The sequence below is a fragment of the Heptranchias perlo genome, chromosome 28 (genome assembly GCF_035084215.1).
Source record: "Heptranchias perlo isolate sHepPer1 chromosome 28, sHepPer1.hap1, whole genome shotgun sequence".
Classification (NCBI taxonomy): Eukaryota; Metazoa; Chordata; class Chondrichthyes; order Hexanchiformes; family Hexanchidae; genus Heptranchias; species Heptranchias perlo.
Window position 1 is genome coordinate 31,217,174 of NC_090352.1, and position 25,474 is coordinate 31,242,647.

At 41.2% G+C, this 25,474-nt stretch overlaps 1 protein-coding gene across 5 annotated transcripts in view; it reads right to left on the reverse strand.

Moving 5' to 3' along the window:
* LOC137345008 (spermatogenesis-associated protein 22) overlaps positions 1-25,474 on the reverse strand; it is a 41,453-nt gene that overhangs the window by 1,251 nt on the left and 14,728 nt on the right. For 4 of the 5 annotated variants that reach the window (XM_068008342.1, XM_068008344.1, XM_068008341.1 and 1 more), the window contains 3 exons: positions 19,524-19,821; positions 15,846-15,975; positions 5,451-5,548 (listed from right to left, as the gene is read on the reverse strand). In XM_068008342.1, the coding sequence (XP_067864443.1) occupies positions 5,451-5,548; positions 15,846-15,975; positions 19,524-19,821 (526 nt within the window). Of the gene's footprint in view, positions 1-226; positions 2,275-5,450; positions 5,549-15,845; positions 15,976-19,523; positions 19,822-25,474 lie in introns of all 5 variants that reach the window. The other variant, XR_010968531.1, reaches the window with a different exon arrangement.

Sequence of the window (25,474 nt, forward strand, 5' to 3'; positions counted from 1 at the left end):
CCAGAACGGTTATAAAATGGAACGACCAAGAATATATAGATTTTAACAGTGATATAAAATCTTATTCTGAGCTGAGCAGCAGTTAATATTGTCAATGCAGTCCGAAGTGGTTCTTAAATAAATAGAAGTAAAGTGAAGAGGCAATGCAAGAATGCACCAACATACTGTGCCAGAGTGGTGAAACAGGTATTCATGCCTACAATACTTCACGTGGTTAGTTCCTCACCTCAGTTGTGCTCTCAAAGAGGAATGAAGTGCAGGCTTGGTGTTGCTCCACAAGCTTGGATTTGGCTTAAGTGGTACATCGGCAGCAGCCTGATAGCAAATGTTGTTTGACTTCTTGTTTGGGGAAATAGTGCAGTGTAGAAGTATCCACTGTATAACAAAATGCATGCTACCCCCGCAAAAGTGTACACTTAGAGATTATACACAGAAATTCGATTTACTCAAAACTGTTAGGATTCACAGTAAAATGTAAAAATCCTCAACATAACTGCACTTCCACTGAACTTTAGCAAATATGGTTCATTAAGCACGACTGTCATCATTTTCAGAGTAGCATGACAATTAGATCATATGATTATGAAAAGCATTTTCCAGAGATTAATTTCATTGCTTATAACGAAAGTGAAACCAAGCTAAAGGTTATTAAAATATAGGAATTTATCATGTTAGGGGCGTTGTGATTTTGCCTATTTATTCTATGCTTGATCATGGGTGGGTGAACAGCAGAGGAATAAGTGTCTTTGTTGGTGAGGGAGAGTGTTGTGCAATTTTTCTGATTCTTTTTATTTCAAATTGTAACTTCCTATTATACTGTCCACAGTCAGCAAGGTTATTAAGATCACAACAGAGTTGGGAGAGAGATTTCAGAAACTCGCAGCACAGAACCACCTAGTGGCCAGAGTCCACAACTACACTGTGACAGATGACAGCAAAATTGAACAGGAGATGTTGACATAGTAATTTACAATGGTAAATGCTGACAGAAAATAGTAATGAACGGAAGTAAGATTTGTGGACAGGAAATGTGCATCCTACGCAGTAATATATGGATGAGGCTATACGTTCTGGTCAGTTATATTACCTGACAGACCCTTTACATGTTCATATGATATGCTTGTGTATGGTATTTTAATGGATGCACTAACCTATTTAAAATAAATAACCTATTAAAGTAAATAGGTTAATGCCTCCATTAAAATACTGCACAGAAGAATGGCATTGAGCATTTGTGTTTATCAACTAATATCGCCAAGTCAATTAATCTTTAATCTATTTTTTAAATATTATTTTCTTTTTCTTAAACTCAAATACATCAAAAAAAATACGCTTAGTCAAGTTTTGCAACCTTAAATTAGGTAACTCTCCGAGAACAACAAAACTACACTGTTGCCAGCACAGGAGGTTTGAACGCTATGGGAAAATAATAAAGCTGTTTCAAAATCGTACTGTATTTTAAACCTTACTGGCCAGAGTTATGTGGTGCTGAATTGGAAACAACAGGTAGCTTTCTGATGAGAAAATATTTAGTCACAACCATCATAAAGCTACAGTGAAATTAGTGAAGAGTTTTTTTTAAACAAATTATGAAAAATGTATTATAGATCTCAGGTCCTCAGAACCAAACCGCAATAATTTGGCACCAGTTAGACAAAAGGGTGACTGATGTGTAAAAGTAAATGTAATACAAGGTAACAGAAGAACTTTTTGAACTTAGGTTTAAAAGAACATTGGCAAATTTGTTCAGCAAATTATTGTGGGGGATGATTTTAGTCTTTCTTCGCATGCAGAATTAGCAGATACCTTTCATCATTTGTACATTAGTTCTCAATGTCGCAGTATAGGTTTTACTCAGCATTCCCTGTTACATTAACACTTGCCCAAAACACACATGCAGCTTCAAATTCACTGAATTTACTCTTCCATTTTTATTTTTATAGGCTGATAAAAAGTTTGTCTTTTAATTTTGTGTTTTTTTTCCAATTTGTCTCTTGATAAGTCTTGCCTTCAGCTCTTCTTATAGGAATTTTGGCAGGAGAAGGGGTAAAGATAAACAGGAACACATTAGGTGGAAGGATGCAAAAAAAGCAATTGTCCATGACCCCTCAATATAGCCGGGTGTATGATTCCTTCATGTCAGCAAATCTGTAGAGGGACAAAAAGTAATCGTAGCTGGTGCTAGTGACGGGCCTCAAAATTTGTTATGGCTGTGCAAACAGCACTTGTAATTTTGTACTGCAGCATCAAGGTAGAAATGTTGCCCACTGGAACCTGAAAGTGAGAGCACTAAAATAAATGTGGCACATATTTTACATTATATGGGAATATTTAACAATAGCATTGACTAAAGGTGGTAAATGATTTATTGCCCACCTTCATTATTCCTGCCTAGATGAACACAAAATTCACCACTAAAAAGTTAATCAAATGGAACTGCAGACTCATTCTAACATTAACTTATATAAAGCAGACTATAGGAGATGTGCTTATATTAAAAGGAGCCAGAATCCTTGTGTGGCAAGCAAGGTGAGCACCAAGTATTTTTCTACAGTATAATGCTCCACCATGTGGTCCAGCTGAGAAATTACAACACTTATACATACTGCATGCAGCCATTCCCTAACAATGTATCTGAAGGTCACAAGATAATTATGGAAGAAGAATGCCATTTGGTCTATTTGATTTATCCATCCAGAGAGATTCTAACAATCCACTCCCATTGTAGCATCCAATTGTTTTGTAAATGATTCCAGGATTTTTCCCTCCACTACTCTACCTGGAAGTTTATTCTACATGTTGATCACTGTGTGTGAAGATTAATTTCTTGATATCTGTCCTAAAAGTACCTCTCTCTAGTTTGGCTATGTGTCCCCGAGTTCTACTCCCGCAGTTTAATTTAAAGTAATATACTGGGTTAACTTTTTCTATATTCTTAACAATCTTATATATCTCTATAAGATCACCTCTCGAATGCCTCCTTTCCAAGTTGAAAAGCCAAAGTTTCTCCAGTCTTTTCTCATAACTCATACCCCTCACACTGGGGATTAGCCTCATGGCGTTTCTCTGCACTGCCTCTAGTGCTTGAATGCCTCTCTTGTTTTTCAGCAACCAGAACTGGAAGCAGTATTCAAGGTACGATCTAACAAGAGCACTATAAATTGTTTATTACATCTTCTGATTTAAATTCTAATCCTTTGGATATGCAGTTCAACATCTTATTGGCTTTGTTGATTGCTGTTCTGCATTGGTGGGACACATTTAGTCTGCTAAGCCTTCTAGATCCCTTTCAGATTCATTCTTAGCTATTTCAATGTCATTCACGGTATGTGTTTTGTCTATTTTTTTCTTCCTATGTATAGCACTTTACATTTGTTTGCATTAAATTTCATCTTCCATTGTTCTGTCCATTTACATATCTTGTCCAACACTTTTCATATTTTCCATTGCCCCTCCTAGTTTTGTACCATCTGCAAATTTGACCGCTTTGCACTGAGTTTCTGAGTCCAGGTCATTTATGTAAATTAAAGATAATAGTGGCACAGTACTGAGCCCCGTGACACCCCATTCAGTAATTCTGATATAATGATTGCTGTTGTTTCCTACCATTCCACCAGTTTCTTATCCATTCCCAGGGTTTACCACGAATCCCCACAGCATTAAGTTTAATTACTAGCCTTTTGTGTTAAACTTTGTCAAAAGCCTTTTGTAAGTCAAGGTACACCACATCATAGGGCTTCTCACAGTCCACTTGGATCATCACTTCCTCAAAGAATTCGAGGAGGTTGGTCAGGAAGGATCTTCCCCTTCTGAATCCATGTTGACTGCTGTTTACTAGATCATTATTATACAGATGGTCCTCCAGTTTACTCCTGATAATCAATTCCATTATTTTGCATTAAATGGAAGACTAATGGGTCTGTAGTTGCCAGTGTCTTTTTTTTTCACCTTTTGTGAGTATGGGCACCACATTAGTCTGTTTCCAATCTTCTGATACCTCCCCGGTGCCCAATTACTCCCTCAAAATGATTCTCAGTGCTTCACAAATCTCTTCCCTAGTCTCTTTCAGAACTCTACCATCTATCCCTGGGGATTGATTTGTTCTGAGCCCGATTAGCCTGTCAAGAACTTCCATCTCAATAATAACAAAGTCATTGATTTTACTTGGGATATCTGTTTGGAGAGGGCATGTTAATCATATCTTCCCTTGTGAATACTTGGAGGAAGTATTTATTCCGCATATTTACTATTTTGTGCTCATCCTCAGTTTAGCCTCTGCTGCTATGATTTTCCAGGTCTCTTTTTTGCCTCTCTGATCCCATTTATAACATGCTGCTGCAATTTCTTGGGCCCCTTCTCCTTTCTCCCTGCAGGATTTGTTGAGCCATTTTTCCTCTTTATCTCACTTTTAATTTGTTTGCTGATCCATTTAGTTTAGTCTGAGTTTATTAGTTTTGGGAATATATTTTGGGAATATATTTATCCTGAATGCTCAGTGTTATACCTTTTTTTCTTCTACTGAACTGATCTTGAACAACCTCTCACAATCCATTTACTTTAGATGTTCCCTCATTTCACTGGATTTAGCTCTTTTAAAATTATGTACCTGGCTCCCGGTTTTAGGTATTCTGGACTTCCAGTTCATGTTAATCTTTATCATTCTTTGATCGTTGACCACCAGGGGTGCTGCGATTTCCATTTCCTGTACATTTTCAGGGTCAGTTAAGACTATCAGATGAAGCTGAGTGTTGCTTCATCTGATAGCCATAACTTTTTCTTTAAGGTTAATGATTAATAAACAGCTTTTGCATCGCTTCACCCATCTATAGTATCTGCTTTCCTCATTTGTGTCCATTCCACAGCGAACACACCTCAAGGTCTTCATCTTAGTTTTCCTTTCTTGTTATATTTCTTCTGTTTTCATTTGGTTTAAATCCCAGGTGCTCTCATTTGATTTTATTTGATGCTTTCTTTTACTTTTGACCTCTCGGGTGTTTTGTTTTACCTTTTACTTCCTTTGGGTATTATTTAATTTGGCTTATTTCAGGTGCCCCCCTTTGTCACCTACTTTACAGGTGTTCTCTTTCAGCTTAGTTCCTCTCCACTGCACTCTTAACTTCTTAGGTGTTCGCCATCTAAATCTACACTGCCTCTAATCCCTTTAAGAAAATACCTAGTTATTGATCCGTCTGTCTTTCCTGCTCCCGTTACTTTAACTGATTCACTGAAACTTTACATGCAGTCTGTGGTCCTTTTGCTTTACTTCAGTTGGTTTTTGAGTTCTTTGGCATCTCTGTACCCTGAGGTTTATAGATTTTTTTTTAAAAACTTTGCAGGAGCCCTTTGGAGTAGCTGCCACACCAGTGGACCAGAAGTGATTTATGACCATGAAGAAATTCCATGTTGGCAGTGTTTCAATGTGATTTAACATTATGGAGCACTATATTTACCGTTTCATAGAACACACATGGAACTGAATCCTTTCTATCTCTCAGAAGAAAATTTTTAGCACTGTGTTCTCCAGCTATGACTGCAGAATCTAGGGTAGCTGTGAAAAAAAAGATTGCACATATTTAATAGCACATTCGCATATGGATGTTTGAAATCTTCATTTGGAACAAATGTATAATTAAAAAAGGCTTGCATATACAACCTGAGAATCAAGCCAAGATACATAAATTTTGGCTCTGTATGTAGTAGCTGAAATGAACAAAGTATATTAAAATAAAAATAGGTACTCGAAATGTATAACAGATCAGTCAGCATTGGACAAAGACAGATTAATATTTTGGGTATAAGATTCAGCACTTTATATCTTTTATTATTTATTGCCAATTTTCTTCCAGGTACATCATCCCAGAAGGGGTTCTGTTCTCCTTGCTGTGACTTTTGTTTGTCTCTTTCTTCCAGTTCATTGTCAGTGTTGCCCCTTCTTTTTTCATCTTTGAACTCTTAACCTCTACCTGTTCTTCTCCGTTTCTGTCCACTCTTTGCCTTGGTTTGTCTTACAATTGGGATTTTCCAGCCTGACGATGCCAATTCTGAGGAGGAATGGCATCTGAAATATTAATGTACCTTTCCCTTTCAGATACCTGCCTGACATGCTGTGAATTTGCAGCATTTTCTTTTTTTATTTCAGCTTTCAATTGCTCACTCAATCACATATTATATTTGTGAAAACAGACTAATCCTTCACATGTTGCAATTGTATTTAAGCTAAAAGGGGGGGGGAGGAAAGAGGGGTCAGGTGAGGGGAAATTTTGAAATCTAATGAGAAAAAAGTTAAGACAACAGTGTAGTGACTTGGGTAAAGATAAGCGGAGTGTGGCAGGAAGAGACAGAGAGTTTACCAATAATAGTGCAACAAGTAAGGAAAAATGGTAAAAAAAAATCAAAATTAAAGGCTCTTTATCTGAATGCATGGAGCATTTGTAACAAGATAGATGAATTAATTGCACAAATAGAGATAAATGGGTTTGACCTAATAGCCATTACAGAGACATGGTTGCAAAATGACTAAGGTTTGGAACTAAATATTCCAGGGTAAATGACATTTAGAAGAGATAGGCAGAACGGAAAAGGAAGGGATGTAGCCCTAATAATAAAGGATGACATAAGGACAGCGGTGAGAAAGGATCTTGGCTTGGAAGATCAGGAAGTAGAATCAATATGGGTGGAAATTAGAAATAACAAGGGGCAGAGAACACTGGTGCAAGTAGTTCATAGGCCCCGATAGTAGCAGAGTATTAATCATGAAATAATGGGAGCTTGTAACGAAGGAAATGCAGTCATCATGGGAGACTTTAATCTGCATATAGACTGGGCAAATCAAATTGGCAAAGGTAGTTTGGAAGACGAGTTCATGGAATGTATTCGAGACGGTTTCCTAGAGCAATACGTCATGGAACCAACCAGGGAACAGGCTATTTTAGATCTTGTATTATGTAATGAGATAGGGTTAACTAGTAACCTCACAGTAAAAGAACTGCTGGGGGAAGAGTGATCATAATATGATGAATTTCACATTGAATTTGAAAGTAACGTACTTAAGTCAGAAACTAGAGTATTAAACTTAAATAAAACCAATTACATAGGTATGAGGGGCGAGATTGGGAAATTAAATTGAAGGGTTTGACAGTTGAAAAGCAATGGCAAACATTTAAAGAAATATTTCAATATTCTCAACAAGTATACATTCCATTAAGAAATAAAAACTCCACAGGAAAAGTGATGCACCCGTGGCTAACTGAAGAAATTAAGGAGAGTAGAATATGAAAGTAAACTAGCAAGAAATATAAAAAGATTGTAAGAGCTTCTACAAGTATGTAAAAAGAGAGTAGCAAAAGTAAACGTTGACCCTTTAGAGGCTGAGACAGAAGAAATTATAATGGGCAAATCAGGGATTGGCAGATGCGCTAAACAAATATTTTGTATCTGTCTTCACAGTAGAAGACACAAAAGGCATACCAAAAATAGTGGGGAACGAAAGAGTAAATGAGAGTGAGGAACTTAAAACAACTAATATCACTAGAGAAAAAGTACTGGATAAACTAATGGGACTAAACGCCGACAAATCCCCTGGGCCTACATCCGAGGGTTCTAAAAGTGGTGGCTACAGAGATAGTGGATGCATTGGTTATGATCTTCCAAAATTCTCTAGATTCTGGAACGGTCCCAGTAGCCTTGAAAGTAGCAAATGTTACCCCGCTATTCAAGAAGGGTGGGAGAGAGAAAACAGGGAACTACAGCCGTTAGCCTGATATCGGTTGTTGGGAAAATGCTGGAATCCATTACTAGGCAGTGGTAACAGGGCACTTAGAAAATCATAATATAATTAGGCAGAGTCAACATGGTTTTAGAAATCAGAGAAAGGTTACAGCACGGAAGGAGGCCATTCAGCCCATCGAGTCCACTTTATGAAAGGGAAATCGTGTTTGACAAATTTATTACAGTTTTTTGAGGATGTAACTAGCAGGGTAGATAAAGGGGAACCAGTGAATGTAGTATATTTGGATTTTCAAAAGGCATTCGATAAGGTGCCACATAAAAGATTGTTACACAAGGTAAGGCCTCATGGGGTTGGGGGTAATATAGTAGCATGGAGAGAGGATTGGTTAAAGGACAGAAAACAGAAAGTAGGGATAAACGGGTCATTCTCAGGTTGGCAGGCTGTAACTAGTGGGGTGCCGCAAGGATTGGTGCTTGGGCCTCAGCTATTTACAATCTATATTAATGACTTAGATAAAGGGACCAAGTGTAATGTATCCAAATCTGCTGACGATACAAAGCTAGGTGGGAGAGTAAGCTGTGAGGAGGACACAGAGTCTGCAAAGGGATGTAGACAGATTAAGTGAGTGGGCAAGAAGATGGCAGATGGAGTATAATGTGGGGAAATATGAGGTTATTCACTTTGGTAGGAAGAACAGAAAAACAAAATATTTTTAAATGGTGAGAAACCATGAAATATTGGCGTCCAGAGAGACTTGGGTGTCCTCGTACAAGAAACACAAAAAGTTAGCATGCAGGCAATTAGGAAAGCAAATGGCACGTTGGCCTTCATTGCAAGGGGGTTGGAGTACAATAGTAAGGAAGTCTTACTACAGTTGTACAGGGCTTTAGTGAGACCTCCCCTGGAGTACCGCGTACAGTTTTGGTCTCCTTACCTAAAGGAAGGATATATTTGCCTTGGAGGCGGTGCAACGAAGGTTCACTAGATTAATTCCTGGGATGAGGGGGTTGTCCTATGAAGAGAGGTTGAGTAGAATGGGCCTATACTCTCTGGCGTTCAGAAGAATGAGAGGTGATCTCATTGAAACATATAAGATTATGAGGGGGCTTGACAGGGTAGATGCTGAGAGATTGTTTCCCCTGGCTAGAGAGTCTAGAACTAGGGGGAACAATCGCAGGATAAGGGGTCAGCCATTCAAGACTGAGATGAGGAGGAATTTCTTCACGCAAAGGGTTGTGAACCTTTGGAATTCTCTACCCCAGAGGGCTGTGGATATATTGAATATATTCAAGGCTGTGATGGATAGATTTTTGGACTGTAGGGGAATCAAGGGATATGGGGATCGGGCGGGAAAGTGGAGTTGAGGTCAAAGATCAGTCATGATCTGATTGAATGGCGGAGCAGGCTCGATGGGGCTGTATGGTCTACCCCTGCTACCTGCTCCTATTTCTTATGTTCTTACATATTATTTCAACTCTCACTGTTGTGTTCAGCATCTATTATTGTTAATGAGATACACAGCCACAAAATTCTGTATTGCAGTTCTGTAATATTTTCCAGGGGCACTTCTGGCCACCGAAGAATATAGTAATGGCAGTAATCACCACCAGTAACTATGATATACTACACCGGCATTATTGACAAAATTCTGGAGGCACAAACACATCCATCCATGTATTTCAATGTAACTTTACAATCAACATTTTCTGTGCAATTCAAAAACCTTCAGTATATATGCCTTCTCAATATCGCACCACACTTTTAGAGCAATCCAAACTGGAAATGAGATTAGACACCAGGAATAGCTGTGCAGGCCAACACTTTTGACAATGATAAATAATTGGTGGAGATGCAGTAGGAAAACCAGAGGAAGAGATTTAAGAGGCTCATTACAAGTAAAGTCTCTACCAGATCAATTATATACTTTTCACAGGTGTAACATAATATGAGGTATCTCAATGAGAGCAGATCCAGAATGTTACCTTTCAGAGCTGCTCTAGAAGCAGGTCATAGCAAGAGATGGGATGGGATGGCATAGATGGATGGAACAAATTTGTATCCATTTAGTACCTTTCACATCCTCACGATGTCCCAAGCATTTCACAGCCAATGAATTACTTTTGAAGTGTAATCACTTTTCCGTAGGTATATACGACAGCCAATTTAGGCACAGCAAAGTTCCACAAACAGCAATGAGGTAGATGACAAGTTAATCTGTTTTTGGTGGTGCCAGTTAAGGGAGAAATGATGGCCAGAATACTGGGAAAACACGTCTCTTCCTTGAATATTGCCATAGGACTTCTGCCTGAGAGCGCAGACAGGGCCTCTCTTCAACGTCTAATCTGAAAGACAGCACCTCCGACAATGTGGGACTCCTTCAGTACTGTACTGAAGTGTCAGCCTAGATTATGTGCTCAAGTCTGGTAGTGGGGCTTGAACCCATGATCTTCTGACTTACAGACCATGTTTCTCTATTAAAGGGGGAGCCACAAGAAGAGGTCATGGCTTTATCAAGTTGCTTTATTCAGGGATTAGTGCCCTTGAAAACTAATTCACTCTGTTCCTTACTATAAGAAACTTAACCCTCTCCAACCCAATGGTACATAATAAAAGCAGTACACTCAGTTGGAGTAATTATAGATAGTCTCATGGTAAAAAGTCAAGAAGCTGGAAGGCTCATGGCAACCTTAAAATCACAAGCTACAAAAAAAAAGACAAAGCTTGGAAGTGACCCAAGGCAATGTCTTATACAAATCCTATTTTGAACTACCCATGACTGTAAATTGCCACCATTGTACTACCGTTGGCTTCAGATAACTTGATTTGATGACAGGCCACAGATCAAATTTTTACTATTCTGTTTTACTGATTTGTTTTCTCATTAAAATTACAACCATCTGTAAATTTGTCAAATAATAGCAACTCCAAGTCTTGTATCCACTTAGCAGACATACACTGATTACATTTTTATTCAGCATTTCTCTGGCAAGTATAATTCTTCCCTTCCAAACAATTTTGAAGCAGTACTGTTAATAGTTCAATTACCATTTTACTTAATTCCTTTCATCTATCTTCATTATGTGAAACTGAAGTTACTGATGAGAACGAACCTAATTAAATACTAATGAAGTATGGGTAACAGTCATTAGATGCAAAAAATTTAATGGCACACGTACAAATTTGTTTTTCTAGTTCATTTTATTCCTCCTTTTCATCCTGTCATTGGCCTCTCTCCAACTTGCATCCTCCCACAATGTAAAGTAGCTCACTTGAGAAATAGAGTATTTTCTGAGCTGGTTTGCACTGTGATCCTTACTCACCTCCATTGCTGTCCACTTCTTGGTGTTTAAAAGTTACAACTCCAGTTACTTACTATTCTGGCACTTTGACATCGTAAACTTGTGACTTTGCAAATTTGAAGTGCAAGAAAAATTGAAATATGTGACACGATGCCCACCTTCACTGGTGAGGGCATAATCAACCAGGGTGCCTACTCCTGTTTGGAAGTGTGCTTGTGGGGACTCAACTGTTATACTGCTCTAGGTTGAGTAGCCTGCTGACATTCATTGCCCAGATTCACACGCGAACCATTAGGACTTAGGTGAGGTACTGGTTTATAGTTGATAGATATGGAACTGAACTCCAGCATGATCCAATGCCTTCAGGAGAGTTTGGCAGAGGAGTGGAAGAAAAATGGAAAAAGGGTTCACAGTAATTCCTAAATACAACACTATTGTTTCCTTCCATGTATTTTCTTCTTGTTTGTATTCATTTTAAGAGGTCTAAATTAGAAATGTACAGTTCAATTTGTTGCACTCATACACAAAAGGATAGGAAAGGTAATGGCATACTGTTCAAGCCGCTAACAAGTTTCTAATGCCTTAGTGAGCTATATTAAGGCTGACATGATCATATACACAAAATACTTTTCAACATATGATATCTTCTGTTTTACTGTGAAACATTTTAGGCTACAAGAATTCAAGAGCTTAACAGGTTTCAGGCAAGTCCAACTTCAACAACAACTTGCATTTATATAGCGCCTTTACCGTAGTAAAACGTCCCAAGGAGCTACACAGGTGCATTATCAAACAAAATTTGACACTGAGCCACAGAAGGAGATATTAGGACAGGTGACTAAAAACTTGGTCAAAGAGTAACTTTTAAGGAGTGTCTTAAAGGAGGAGAGAGAGGCGGAGAGGTTTAGGGAGGGAATTCCAGAGCTTAGGGCCTAGTCAGCTGAAGGCATGGCTGCCAATGGTGGAGCGATGAAAATCGGGGATGCACCAGAGGCCAGAATTGAAGGAGCATAGAGATCTCGAAGGGTTGTAAGGGTGGAAGAGGTTATAGAGATAGGGAGGGGGCGAGACCATGGAGGGATTTGAAAACAAGAATGAGAATTTTTTAAAATCGAGATGTAACTGGACCGGGAGCACAGGTCAGCGAGCAAAGGGGTGAGGGGTGAACGGGACTTGGTGAAAGGGCAGCAGAGTTTTGAATGAGCTCAAGTTTATGGTATATCATTTGCTTAGTTTCCCCAAAAGTGCATTTATACTGTAGAAGTGTCACTGGTGCCATACGTGCTGTTCTCCCACTGTCAACCACACTAGCAAAGAGTCACGGTGACGCTCTTGCAAACTACAAGCATCTCAAAATGACACTGACTTCAAGTTAACATGCAAATCCAATATCCTTTTCCACATCAAATACAGTATCAGTGATTTAAAAAAGGGGTAGTCACCACTTGACAGTGGGTGACTATTCAGTGAGTTAATTCACAATCAACAAGCGATGCAACAGCATTTCTGTGATACAATTAGATTTTTGAAATGTAAATTACATCATCTCACAAAGCATAAAACAAATTAGCAAAAGCTTTTAATTTTATTTTACATCAGCAGCAATGCTTCTTTAGGCCATTTGTTTAGGTTTGTCATGATACTGGCCACTAAATACTTTATTCAGATTAATTCCCATTTCATCAATCCACTACACCTGATCCTTAAGTGGCAGCTATGGTGCCTGCAATCTTCAATCAGTAAATTCAAGTGTGCATAGTTTCTGACTGCTAATGAACTTTAAACAATGCAGGGACAGGTTTTGCACCCTGGTACAATTAACAGCTTACAAAGAACCTCTTGCAGGGAAGTGGGAACGGTTCACTGTTTAGTGTCTGTGTCGACAAACCTCTATGAACGTACTATTGTGTTAACAAAATTGTTTTCATATGGGTATCCAATAAAGCCAGCTGTTGCTACAGGCTGCAATCATTCCAGTCAGATAATTTTCCAGTCAGGTAATACTCAGTTAGCTTGACTGTTCTCGACATGTTGCTCAGACATTCTCAAATCAACACACAATACTAGGATACTGGTATACAGCATTGCATTTACTAATCTGTCAGGAACTGTCAAAATATCAAAATACTAGGAATCTGTTGATTTTGATCAATGAAGTGTTGGGACCTGCAGCACCTTGACAATACCTCCACTTTCCCTTTCCATATTTAGTATTGTTAGTACTGTATCTTTTATCGTCAAGGACTCTCTATTGCTGCTCTGTATTCATGCACTATAACTTGGATTATTACGCCATCTACTGTTGGATCATAATTCTGTGTTTTCTTATCATGCAAATCTTTGAAATTCTCTACCCCAGAGGTCTGTGGATGCTCAGTCGTTGAGTATATTCAAGACTGAGACAGACAGATTTTTGGACACTAAGGGAATCAAGGATATTGGGTTAGGGCAAGAAAGTGGAGTTGAGGTAGAAGATCAGCCATGGTCTTATTGAATGGCGGAGCAGGCTCGTGGGGCTGTATGGCCTACTCCCACTCCTATTTCTCATGTTCTTATGCCATTTTTAATCTGATTGGGGTTGTGTTTCCTTGACATTAAAGCAGATAGAAGTCCTTAGCCTGTATTTACTTTATTAAAATTTTACATTGACTTTCTTCCATGTATATAAGGGCTGAAAATCAGAGGCTGTGGCTCACAATTTCTTGATGAGCACCTCCTGTGAGCACCACTTCTTGCCAGAAGCACCCAATCGGGGAATGGCCTTATAATGGATTCCCAAGTGCAATCCCATCCAACAGAGCTCTAGTCATTGCCAATAGCAAGAACTAATTTTTTTAAAAACTGGTTAGAGAGCTGTTTGAAAATATGTATTCGCTCCCCAATATTCCTCCATCCTCTCTCCTCTGGGTGGTAACTTGCGCTGTGGTACACTTCCATGGTCAGTGGAAGCCAAAAAATAGGATTCTTCACGTATGAGCCCACATTGAACGTCAACAGACTAAACAATTATGGACATCAGGCCAAACCCATTCTTGTCCTCGGCTTACATCCGCACAATTACATTTTCCAGCTGGGATCACTGGCTAATCAGGAGTGGAAGTACTACCTGATTTTCTTTCTTTATCATTCCTCCCTACCAGATACCGATGCCAAATGTTGTGCTACCACAACTACGATGGTTTGAGAACAGATAACAGCAGAGACCAGGGATTGAACATGGAACCTTCAAATAACATTAAATTGTCACTTTTAAAACTGTCAGAGAGATTTATTTTTTGGTGGTACTGGAGAAGAGCCTGAAGACAGCACCAGGCAGGATTTATACGTGCAGCTTAAAAAGAGAGATTTTAAAAAATTACTCTAGTAGGAAAGTCTCCAATTTCTGGGTGAAATACACTTTTATCAATGATCAAAATACCAGTAAAACTGAAAATCATACAGGTTCTTTCCAATGTCAGACAGTTGTCAGTGCTTCTCATATAGTGGGATGACAAATTATAGTGATCGTCACAGCTAGTTTCCTAGCTTGCTTCTCTTTTGATATCCTTTGTGAAAAGATTGAGACATTCTTAATTCTTTTTAAAAATAAAACATACTTCTTACATTGGAGGTCTGTATTATTTAGGGAATGTATGATTCAGTGGTTACAATTTAGATTTTTCAACCTTGGGTTCATGGTTTAAATCTTCATCCAATCCCCTCCCCCTTGCCAAAAGTTCCTCCACAAGTAATCCCTCTAAGCAAGCTATTCAGCATCAGTGAGCTCCCAGCTTCTATCCATCCACACACACACTAGATTCAAAATGGGTACTAGCAGGTAAGTCAGCAGGAGTCCTGCACAAAGGAGTAGCCTTTATCTGCAAGAATTTTACACTTCTACACACACCAGGCCTACAAAAGAGAGATGGGCAATCCCCTTATACTGGCTTTTGATTAAGGATGGCTGCATGAAAGTTATTTGAACAAACTCACAATTGCATATGGTTTAGCCGTAGACTCAGAAATCCAAGTGCACTTCAAGATAGCAATCAACCACAACCTGTGTTCCCACTTTATGCTTCCAGTGATTGCTTACCTGCATAAACTAACTACCCATCTTGATTTTAGATTTATTCTACAGGGATAAGGATTCATTTGCCAATTATTTAACCTTGAGCAGAAACTGTTCAAGTTATAAGTCCAAATTTACTTTCTGCAGTGCTTTACTATCCTCAGAAGACTGGGCTACTACGAACATCCAAGGAATACATCAACCCCAACGAGACCAGGAGAATACATATGGCAGAACTGGCTCCAAACCTTTGGTTTGTTTAGTTTCACACATTTACTTTTTTTGTGCATTCAATTTAATTTGTATAGCCTTAAGTATTAGTAAATACTCCTTTAAAATCTATAATCACTAGACAATGCATCATGCATTGTGTTTATGGAGTAAATTAAAATGGCACAATGGCATTGCTGTAATGCAAGTAATGCATTTAATTCACTCTAATTGCAATAAATCCCTAATCTAAGCATGGAGATACTAAATCTCAATCCAAGCACAAAATGTTCCACAGCTCAAAAGCTCAGTGCACCAAATAGTTAATGCACTGTATTTTAGAAGTCTGATCACATTGTTTAATATACACTTTTGTTGCCCTTTCTGATGAGTTCAGATTAAATTTCAGAATGATTTATTAACTGGTTTGTGGTATAAAGAATTGCAAATTGGCTATTTTCACCTGGTGTTTGTAGAAATCCTGATCCAAGCATAACATTTATAAGGAAACTAGTCATGCATTTACCAAGAGTGAATTATAAATCAGTGTACATACCAAAGACCTCAAATAGCAATGCAACTCTATGGCTGTACTGAGTCCAGTGTTTCATGCCTTCTATAGTTGTAGTCGCAATACGTAATGAATTATCCGGTTGTGTAACTTTCATCTGAACTGGTTGTGACTTCTGTTTTTATAAAAAGAGGTAACGGTTCAGCATATCTACCAGTGCAAAAGCATTCACTAATGCAAAATGTAACAAGCTAGTTGAAATTAGATTTTCTACTCTATTGTTTACAATACTAAATGGATAATGAGTCAAATCTTGTTGGTGTAAACTTGTGAGAACAGGGAACAGTTTTTTTTTATTCGTTCACGGGATGTGGGCGTCGCTGGCAAGGCCGGCATTTATTGCCCATCCCTAATTGCCCTCGAGAAGGTGGTGGTGAGCCGCCTTCTTGAACCGCTGCAGTCCGTGTGTTGACGGTTCTCCCACAGTGCTGTTAGGAAGGGAGTTCCAGGATTTTGACCCAGCGACAATGAAGGAACGGCGATATATTTCCAAGTCGGGATGGTGTGTGACTTGGAGGGGAACGTGCAGGTGGTGTTGTTCCCATGCGCCTGCTGCCCTTGTCCTTCTAGGTGGTAGAGGTCGCGGGTTTGGGAGGTGCTGTCGAAGAAGCCTTGGCGAGTTGCTGCAGTGCATCCTGTGGATGGTGCACACTGCAGCCACAGTGCGCCGGTGGTGAAGGGAGTGAATGTTTAGGGTGGTGGATGGGGTGCCAATCAAGCGGGCTGCTTTATCTTGGATGGTGTCAAGCTTCTTGAGTGTTGTTGGAGCTGCACTCATCCAGGCAAGTGGAGAGTATTCCATCACTCTCCTGACTTGTGCCTTATAGATAGTGGAAAGGCTTTGGGGAGTCAGGAGGTGAGTCACTTGCCGCAGAATACCCAGCCTCTGACCTGCTCTTGTAGCCACAGTATTTATATGGCTGGTCCAGTTAAGTTTCTGGTCAATGGTGACCCCCCAGGATGTTGATGGTGGGGGGGTTTGGCGATGGTAATGCCGTTTAATGTCAAGGGGAGGTGGTTAGACTCTCTCTTGTTGGAGATGGTCATTGCCTGGCACTTGTCTGGTGCGAATGTTACTTGCCACTTATGAGCCTAAGCCTGGATGTTGTCCAGGTCATGCTGCATGTGGGCTCGGACTGCTTCATTATGTGCCCCTTCCCTTCTTGCTCCTCTGCCTTCAAAGCAGCTTTGGGCCACCTCAAGAATCTCCACGTCCAGGCGTTTCTGGACCACACAACTGTGCAGGGCACAGCAAGCTACCACTATGCAGGATACATGATTCGAAACTCATCACAGAGCACTGCCCCTTGGAAGAACCCTATATTTCACTCAATGGCGGTTCTTGTAGCATCACGAACCTTATTGTAGCACATCTCAGCTTATTTTCTTCCAACTCACAGAGGGGTCACCATCATGATAGCAAGGGGTCACCCAAAAGCTATCCAGTTAATCAAGCTCAGGGACTGCAGAATTTGAGTATGGAAATATCATGGAAACGTCGAGCAAATGTGACATTCATATGGAGAGTACTTTGCATCTGGTCACACACAAGATCAAAGCAAGTCGAAGCCTTTCTAAACAGCAAGTTCAGGGGGTTTACTGTCAGAGCTCGCAATGCTAGGTTCGTATCATGTATTACATTCTGCAATTTGGGGAACCCAGCAACATGATAAAACTAGATGGCCCTATTACGCTGTTGCCTTGTAGTCATGTAAAAGAAGAAGAATTCCCCAGCTCCCCTAAAAATGCTTGAAATGAGCCAGTGGTATAGTAATTGAGCACAGTGGTAACTTTTACAGCTGCAGGCAGAACTGTCAGGGCAAATGATCTGAGCTGCTGGTCTTCATGCAGAAGCTGACTAAGATCTCCTATAGCCTTTTTGGTGAAGCACACACTTCTCACACAGTGCTTCCCACTAGGGGGATGATATTTTATGGGGTGCATCCATCTCAAATGTTACCTTAGTCTCCTTTCCTCCATCCTGTAGTATTGCTCCTCCTCTTCCATTAACATAGCAAACAAGGGAAATCCCATTGGGAATCTCATAACTGTAACTCAGAACCGCTTACTTTAGGTGAGGAGTGGAATTTCCCAGTGGTCTCACAAGCCCGAAAGTTAGCAAGAGTCAAGGCCAGCACTGCAAAGCAAAAAACTCCCTCCAAAAGCTCTCTTATAACTCCAGCATTCACTTTTTAAAGCTTCTCCAAGCTAAATAACTTCTGCCTTCATTAACTGATGCTGGCAATAGGCATGCATGTCTCTTGTATTTTATCATGAATTACCAAGGGTTTAATGGGAGCGCTAATGAGGGGTTTTTGGGTACTCTTATGCTGTTCTTCCTCATTGTAATATATGATAATGAGGTCCCAGCAGAATCATCATGCACACTGTGAGAAGGCCTCAGACCCACTGGAAATAGCAGCACAGACACTACAGGGTTAAAAACCTGGCAGAAATGGGATCCAGCCCAATTTCCAGGCCTCTGTGAGTACAAATGTTATTCCAGTGCCAGAAAGGTACTAAAAATTGCAAGGAAATTTGGGGCCGCTATATCTTTACACTTCACTATTGCACTATCAACTTCATAGTGTACTGAGTACCAATGGCCATATGCTGAGATGACTGAGTTGAACCAGTCTCTCAAGTGAACTTCATTTTGCATTTAAATTTAAATTCTACATGATTTCAAAATGAACAGTTAGGAGTTGAAGGATGTAATGGCATGTAGGACATTAACAAAAGCAAGTCAAAAGGATCAAGTATAAAAAAAGGGATTTGAAATGAGTGCAAGAGAAAAGTTTTGAAAAGAAGCACGTTTATTCAAGTAAAAAGAAAGAGGGACAACAATGTTTCAAAACATAAAACACAGTATTGAAAAGCTGGAATTAAAAAAGAAAACAGAAATAAACTCCAATGGCTGGGGGTGCAAGAGCATGTCGTGAGCCTTTGTGGGAGGTTGTGAAAGGTGAAACAGAGAAGACATAAAGGAAGCCTGAGGTATACAAGTAAATAAATGTCATCATGAGCAAAACATCCCAAAATAAACAGGGAAAAGTCAGCATTAAATATAGTTAGAAATGGGATATTTGTAAACAAAATTTATAAACTAAAATTAAAGCTGCAATGTTACGACTGTTCAAATTTTAAGTTATTTACCAATAAAAAAAATCATTTTGGGAACCCAAACGTGTTTCTGTACATTCATCATTTAATAATCCAATATGCATCTACAGCACTGCAAATCTTCCACACAAAATCCCTGCATATCAGTACAGACTGGAGACTTTCTTTTATTATTCATTCATGGGATGTGGGCGTCGCTGGCAAGGCCAGCATTTATTGCCCATCCCTAATTGCCCTTGAGAAGGTGGTGGTTACTCTCAGGCCTCTGCCAATAGTACTCAAAACCAGCCATTAGGAGGTGCACAAGAGCCAACCTGGGAACACATGTATTGTTTAATTTACCCCACCGAGTTTCTGTAGCAAAATAAATGCAAGGTCATTATTCAACTTTAAATTTCTCCTGTTAGGTCAATTGATCCTGTATTATCTAACTTTAAATTTGAATCTATATCCTTGACAAGCAAAACAAAAGAAAATATAAAAAAGTCCAAATTCAACAAAAACAAACTTGTTTTAAACAGAATGTGTGAAAAAATGTACCTGATCCACACTATTGCGTGGGTTACTTTCAAACTGGTTTTCAAGAAACTGATTTGGTTGACCACTACGTCTGCTGCTTGCTGTATTCTGAGATGAACTCTTGGGCCACTGATGTGTTTGCTGAGAAGATTTTGTCTGTGTTTTATAAGATTCAGAGGGTACACATGACCTGAAAGTGCTTGTGATTTTCGTTTGGGTACGATTATTCCCATTAGTAGAAGTAAATTCCTTCCTTTCATTCATGATAGGCCTAGTATTTTCTTTACCAGTATTTCCAGACTGTTGTCTAACACCTGTGCTAAAATTTGAACAATTCACATTAGTACAGTGTAACATAATTACAAAAATATTTGCAGTGAAATGTGAACAAATTTAAATTTGCCAAAGAGAGAAAAATATCAACAAGATTTCAGTGACATCTCAATGCAATCTTTGTGTGTTCTTGCAGACAAAATCAATGGGACTTTGCTTCACACGGAATACTAAATAAACAAACAGAGGAACCATTGACTAACCAGAAGATTACACAATGTAACTAAACAGCCAAGAATAAAGCTAAAGCAAAACAGGCAAAGTTCAAGCATGAAGTCCAAAGTATGCTTAACTGATAAATGTAATAACGGCACTCTTATGAGGGAAAGTAGAAATAATCAAGCAACTGTCTGAAGTATTATACTCCCACTAGCTGTCTCCCAGTGCCATAGTGATAAAAACAGCAGTTTTCTAAAGGATATTTCCTGTTTACTTTTTTCTCCTCCCTTTCTTGTTTCCCCATGCCACAAAAACATTAGATATATATATTGCTTCAATTCTGTTCTGTGGTCAGCCAAGAAAACGTGCAACCATTAAGAGCCATTATTTTTTCTACTCCTGCCCTTCCTGTAGATAACCGCCTCGCACAGGCACAATGGGCTGAATGGCCTCCATCTGTGCTGTATGATTCTAAGATCTCTTTACGAACTTGGAAATAAAGGCTAGAGGAACAAAGCATGCAGGTTGGTAGTATAAATTCATTTTACTTAGCACTTCAGTTTCTTTTCTATTTAAAATATTAAATATTTGAATTATTAAGTTGGTGTATAATATTCACTGCTCTTCCAGCCCTCCCTGGCTGAGTTATTGGGGAGGGGAGGAAAGATAGTCCCTCGAAAAGTCAACAGTAACTTTGTAATTAAACAGGATTTGCAGGTAACAGATTATGAAAAAAATATTTAACTAGCGAGCCAACCATATAATCTATGAGCAACAAAGTCATAAGTAGGCTATCATGGGCAAGCCAGGAGATAAATCTTTCTGTAGTCAATGACTTGCCATTGTACATTCTATTGATACCGCAAAGTATCATTGAACAGTAACACTTCTAACTGATATTCTTTAGTTTAACTTACTTTCCTTTATTATGGCAGTAGCCATTTATGATGAAGTCGGAAAGTAAGCAGTACCTAACAAAGGCAATGCAGCTGGAATTAAACCATGCTTGGAATGTTGCTGGACCTTATGTAGGAATACAGGAACAGGAGTAGGCCATTTATCCCCTCGAGCCTGTTCCTCCAATCAATTAAAAAAAGGCTGATATGTTTCTTAACTCCATTTATCCACCTTGGTTCCATATCCCTTAATACCCTTGCCTAAGAAAAATCTATCAATCTCAGTTTTGAAATTTTCACTTGACCTAGCCTCAACTTGACATATTGAATGCAGTAGGATATAGAATCACAGAAAGTTTACTGCATGGAAGGAGGCCATCGGCCCGTCGAGTCCGCACCGGCTCTATACAAGAACAATCCAGCTCATCCCACTCCCCCGCCCTTTCCCAGTAGCCCTGCAAATTTTTTCCTTTCAAGTACTTAGCCAGTTCCCTTTTGAAGGTCATGATTGAACTTGCCTCCACCATCCCCTTGGGCATTCCAGATTCTAACCGCTCGCTGTGTAAAAAAGTTTTTCCTCGTGTCACCTTTGGTTCTTTTGCCAATCACCTTAAATCTATGTCCTCTAGTCCTTGACTCTTCTGCCAATGGGAACAGTTTCTCTCTATCTACTCTGTCTCGACCCTTCATGATTTTGAATACCTCTCAAATCTCCTCGCAACCATCTCTGTTCCAAGGAGAACAACCCAACTTCTCCAGTCTATCCACATAACTAAAATCCCTCATCCCTGGAATCATTCTAGCAAATCTCTTCTGCACCCTTTCTAAGGCCTTCACATCTTTTGATATGTGACTTCATATCCTACTGCATTCAAACGGCTATAAATTGGGCCATGTAGCACCCGCTTTGTAAGAGCTACGTGGCCTCCTAAGGACCCAAAATGGCTGCTGTAATACGCAAGCACGCTTCTAGCATGACGTGCGGGGACGCCATCACGATAAAGGCGTTTGCGCACGCACAGATAACAAACGCTGCATAAGGGAGGTCACTGAGGCACTGAATGAGCTGTGCAACAGATTCATAACATTCCCGCTTGACAGACAGAAGCAGAATGAGCAAGCACGAGGGTTTGCTCGCATTGCAGGCTTCCACATGGTGCAGAGCGCCATTGACTACACGCATATTGCCATGCATGCTCCACATATCAATTCGGCCATCTTCATGAACAGAAAGGGGTTCCACTCCTTTAATGTGGTATGCGACCACACGTAGTGCACAATGCAGGTCAATGCCCATTACCCTGGCAGCAGTCATGACACCTTCATTATGTAGCAGTCCAACGTCCCACCTATATTTCAACCGGCACGACAAGTCAAAGGCTGGCTACTGGGTGACAAGGGCTATCCCCTCATAAGATGGCTCATGACTCCAGTCAGGAACGCATGCACACGTGCAAAGCAGGCCTACAATGAGCGCCACACGAAACGTCATTGAGCGCACCGTAGGCGTCCTAAAGCAACACTCCTGCTGCCTGGACCGTTCTGGAGGAGTCCTGCAGACTCCGCTGAGCAGATGTCAAGATTCGTCATTGTATGCTGCACAGGCCCTGTCTGCCAGAGCTCTGCATGCTCACCTTATTCATAAGCAGTATCAGTAACCTCAATGACACCTCCCAAGTCATCAACAGTCCAATGCTCCTCACCTTTCCTCGCCCACATGACCATCAAATCATCCTCCCACAGCTCATCGCATGAATAAAAACCACCACCAACTGCGACTTCAAATGCAAATTTATAAACTTACACATGAAATCATGTATACATTACACTATTCACCCTTGTGCAGTCCCTTAGTGCCTGTGATTCCTGTGCCTTTCCCTTTCCTAGTGCTCCTACGAGGTGCATCCCCAGTGTCTGGAGCACGGGTGGTGGAAGGCTGCTGTCCTTCAATTGAGGAGAGTGCAGGTGGCCATGGAGGACGACCTCGAGCAGCTCTGGGCCAGGAGGGCATAAGCTGCAGCAGTCTGGCCTGGCTGGCTGACAGGCAACAGCAAGGGCACTGGCGGAGTGGCAGGGGTGGGAGCATGAATGCTGTCATCCTGAGCAAGGACAGCAGGTTCAATTGCCATGGCGCCAATGCCACTCACACAGGGCGGTGCCTCAGCAATCCTGGTAATCTGCTGGAGAACAGATTGCTGGAGTGCTGTGAACCCCTGAAAGCCCAGTTCCACAGTGGTACCCAGAGACACGATAGCAGCAGTCTGAGCTTCCAAAGCAGCCGTCTGAGCTCCTGATGAAGCAGTCAAACCTTGGATAGCATCTGTTTGTGCTGCAATGGAAGCTGAGACATCAGTCATCAGATGCTGTATCATGGTGGGTTCCACAGGTGTGGTGATGGAGGTAACAACCCGTTCCATGTGGGAAAGGATGGGCTCCAAGCTCTGCGCAAAGCCCTATGCCAAGTTGGAGCTGGACTCCTCCGTGCCCCTTGGCATTGTGCGCAGGCTTTCTGGCAGGCTTTCCAGTGCACCATGCATTTGGTTGTGTACGCCCATCAGCCTTCTTCTATAGCCTGGCCCATCGAAGTCCCCATCCGATTCCTCGACAGCAGAATTAGTGTGCAACCTCTTCCTCCGGCGAACTGGCACCTGCAGTATCCGTTCCCCCCCACCCTGGCTCCTGCGTACTTGTGCCTGGTGTCTCAACATGTGCAGGTTCCTCCTCTAACCTAGCCTCTAAAGAACGCGCAGTGTCAGTATCTGAGCTGGTGGATGCGAGTGTCAGATCAAGTGACGGTGCGGCTTCATTGTCACTGTCTTCCTCCTCCTCCACCTTGGACGGTGCCGGCTCCAGTCCTTGGGTATCTGCAATGACAAAGGGAGATGGGTTGAGTTGTGGTGCGGGGAGAGGAGCAAGTAAAACATCAGCAGCACATGAGTCAGAAAAGATTGTAGGATGAGGGAGATATGGGAAACGAGAAGGAGGATTCGGTATACAGAGACCCTCATGTTCGATACCTCCTGCACTGGCAGTGGCCACAGCAACGGCCCGCCCAACGATCCACAGCACGGTCTCCTCCACGGGGGTGATGAGGTGTAGGCGTGCCTGTCCGTTCTTTCCTGTTGCCGGCTGTTATGCACCACCTTCTCCTGCAAGACAGAGGGAAGTGTGTCAGTGAGTGTTCTGCAAGGTGTTTGGGTGATGTGCTTGTCATGGTCGAATAGCTGCCAGTGTGTGAGACCTATGAGTTGTGGGTGAGTGGATTGTAAGAGTGGTAATGTGTGAGGGTGAGATGCAGCATTGCGTACAGATGGGAAGCGTTTGTTGGTGGGTGGGTGACGGGGAGTGTCATGCATGGAGCAGTGGTGCAGTTGGTAGGATGTGCCACTTGACACTTGCATTCACTCACCTTGACCATTCATGTCAAATCATTGAACTTTTCCCTGCACTGCATCCACGTGCATGGTGCAATGTTCCTGGCATTCACCTCCAGGGCCACTACCTCTGCAGCTGGTGTCTGGAGGGTCTCCTGCCATCCTGCAGGATGGCCCTCCGTGCGTCCACCTCCTCCACCGAGGTCTCCAGTGCGTCATCGGAGAACCTCAGTGCACGCTCTCGTGCAGGTCCAGCCATCCCACTTGTCTTACTCCACCGACTGCATTGACAGTGCACCTCCCCATTAAGAAATGCAGGCTGCTTTTAAGTAGGGCTGGCCGCACCCCATATCGGACTCCCTACTGGTGCGTGCAGCCACTCAACGCTGGCTGCTCGCAGCAATCATGGAGATGAGTTGGCAGCACGAATCTCACATGCTGCCTGCATATCAACAACCAGGCGCAGGTTAACTGCGCACCGCGACACCCGTTCCCGGATTCGGGGGTTATCAAATTTAACCACGAATATGTCCTGCACTATGTACTTATTTTATAACACTTTTTTTTTCCCATCCAATTTTCTCCCTATCTCTTCAAGTCCCTGATTCATTCTGGGGCACAGTTCCACAAGTGCTTGGACACCCTCTAGTACTTCGCCCAAGTGTCCATTCTTCATGTGTATCAGCAGGCTCTCCCTGTGGAATCATCACAGCCAAACACAATCCTTTCATCTGATCTCCACATAGTGCACTTTCCAAAAAAGGTCAAAGGACACCAATCAGTACAGGGGAACCCTGGATGATTTTGTCCCCTTCCTAGTCCAGGGATGCTGAGGTCAACATAGTGCCACTACTGCTACTCCAGCTGAAGCCAACTAACAGCGCAGAACAGAAACAGCCTGCATTTATATGGGACCTTTTGCGACCTCAGGACGTCCCAAAGCACTTCACGGACAATTGAATATTTTTGAAACATAGACACTGTTATAATAGAGAAACGACCAGGGATCGAACCTTGGCCATTCCAGATCTCTCTGGTTTAGTATCACATAGGCATAAAGTCATCGGGAGTGGTCTTGGAAGTCCTTTACATGGCACAAAAATGTAATCACGTGGAAAGACAGATCTGTAATGTAGCAGTTTAGGTGCTTGTTTGGCATAAGCAAACTCCCATCAGTGGCTGACACTGGAAATAACTAACCACATGTTGA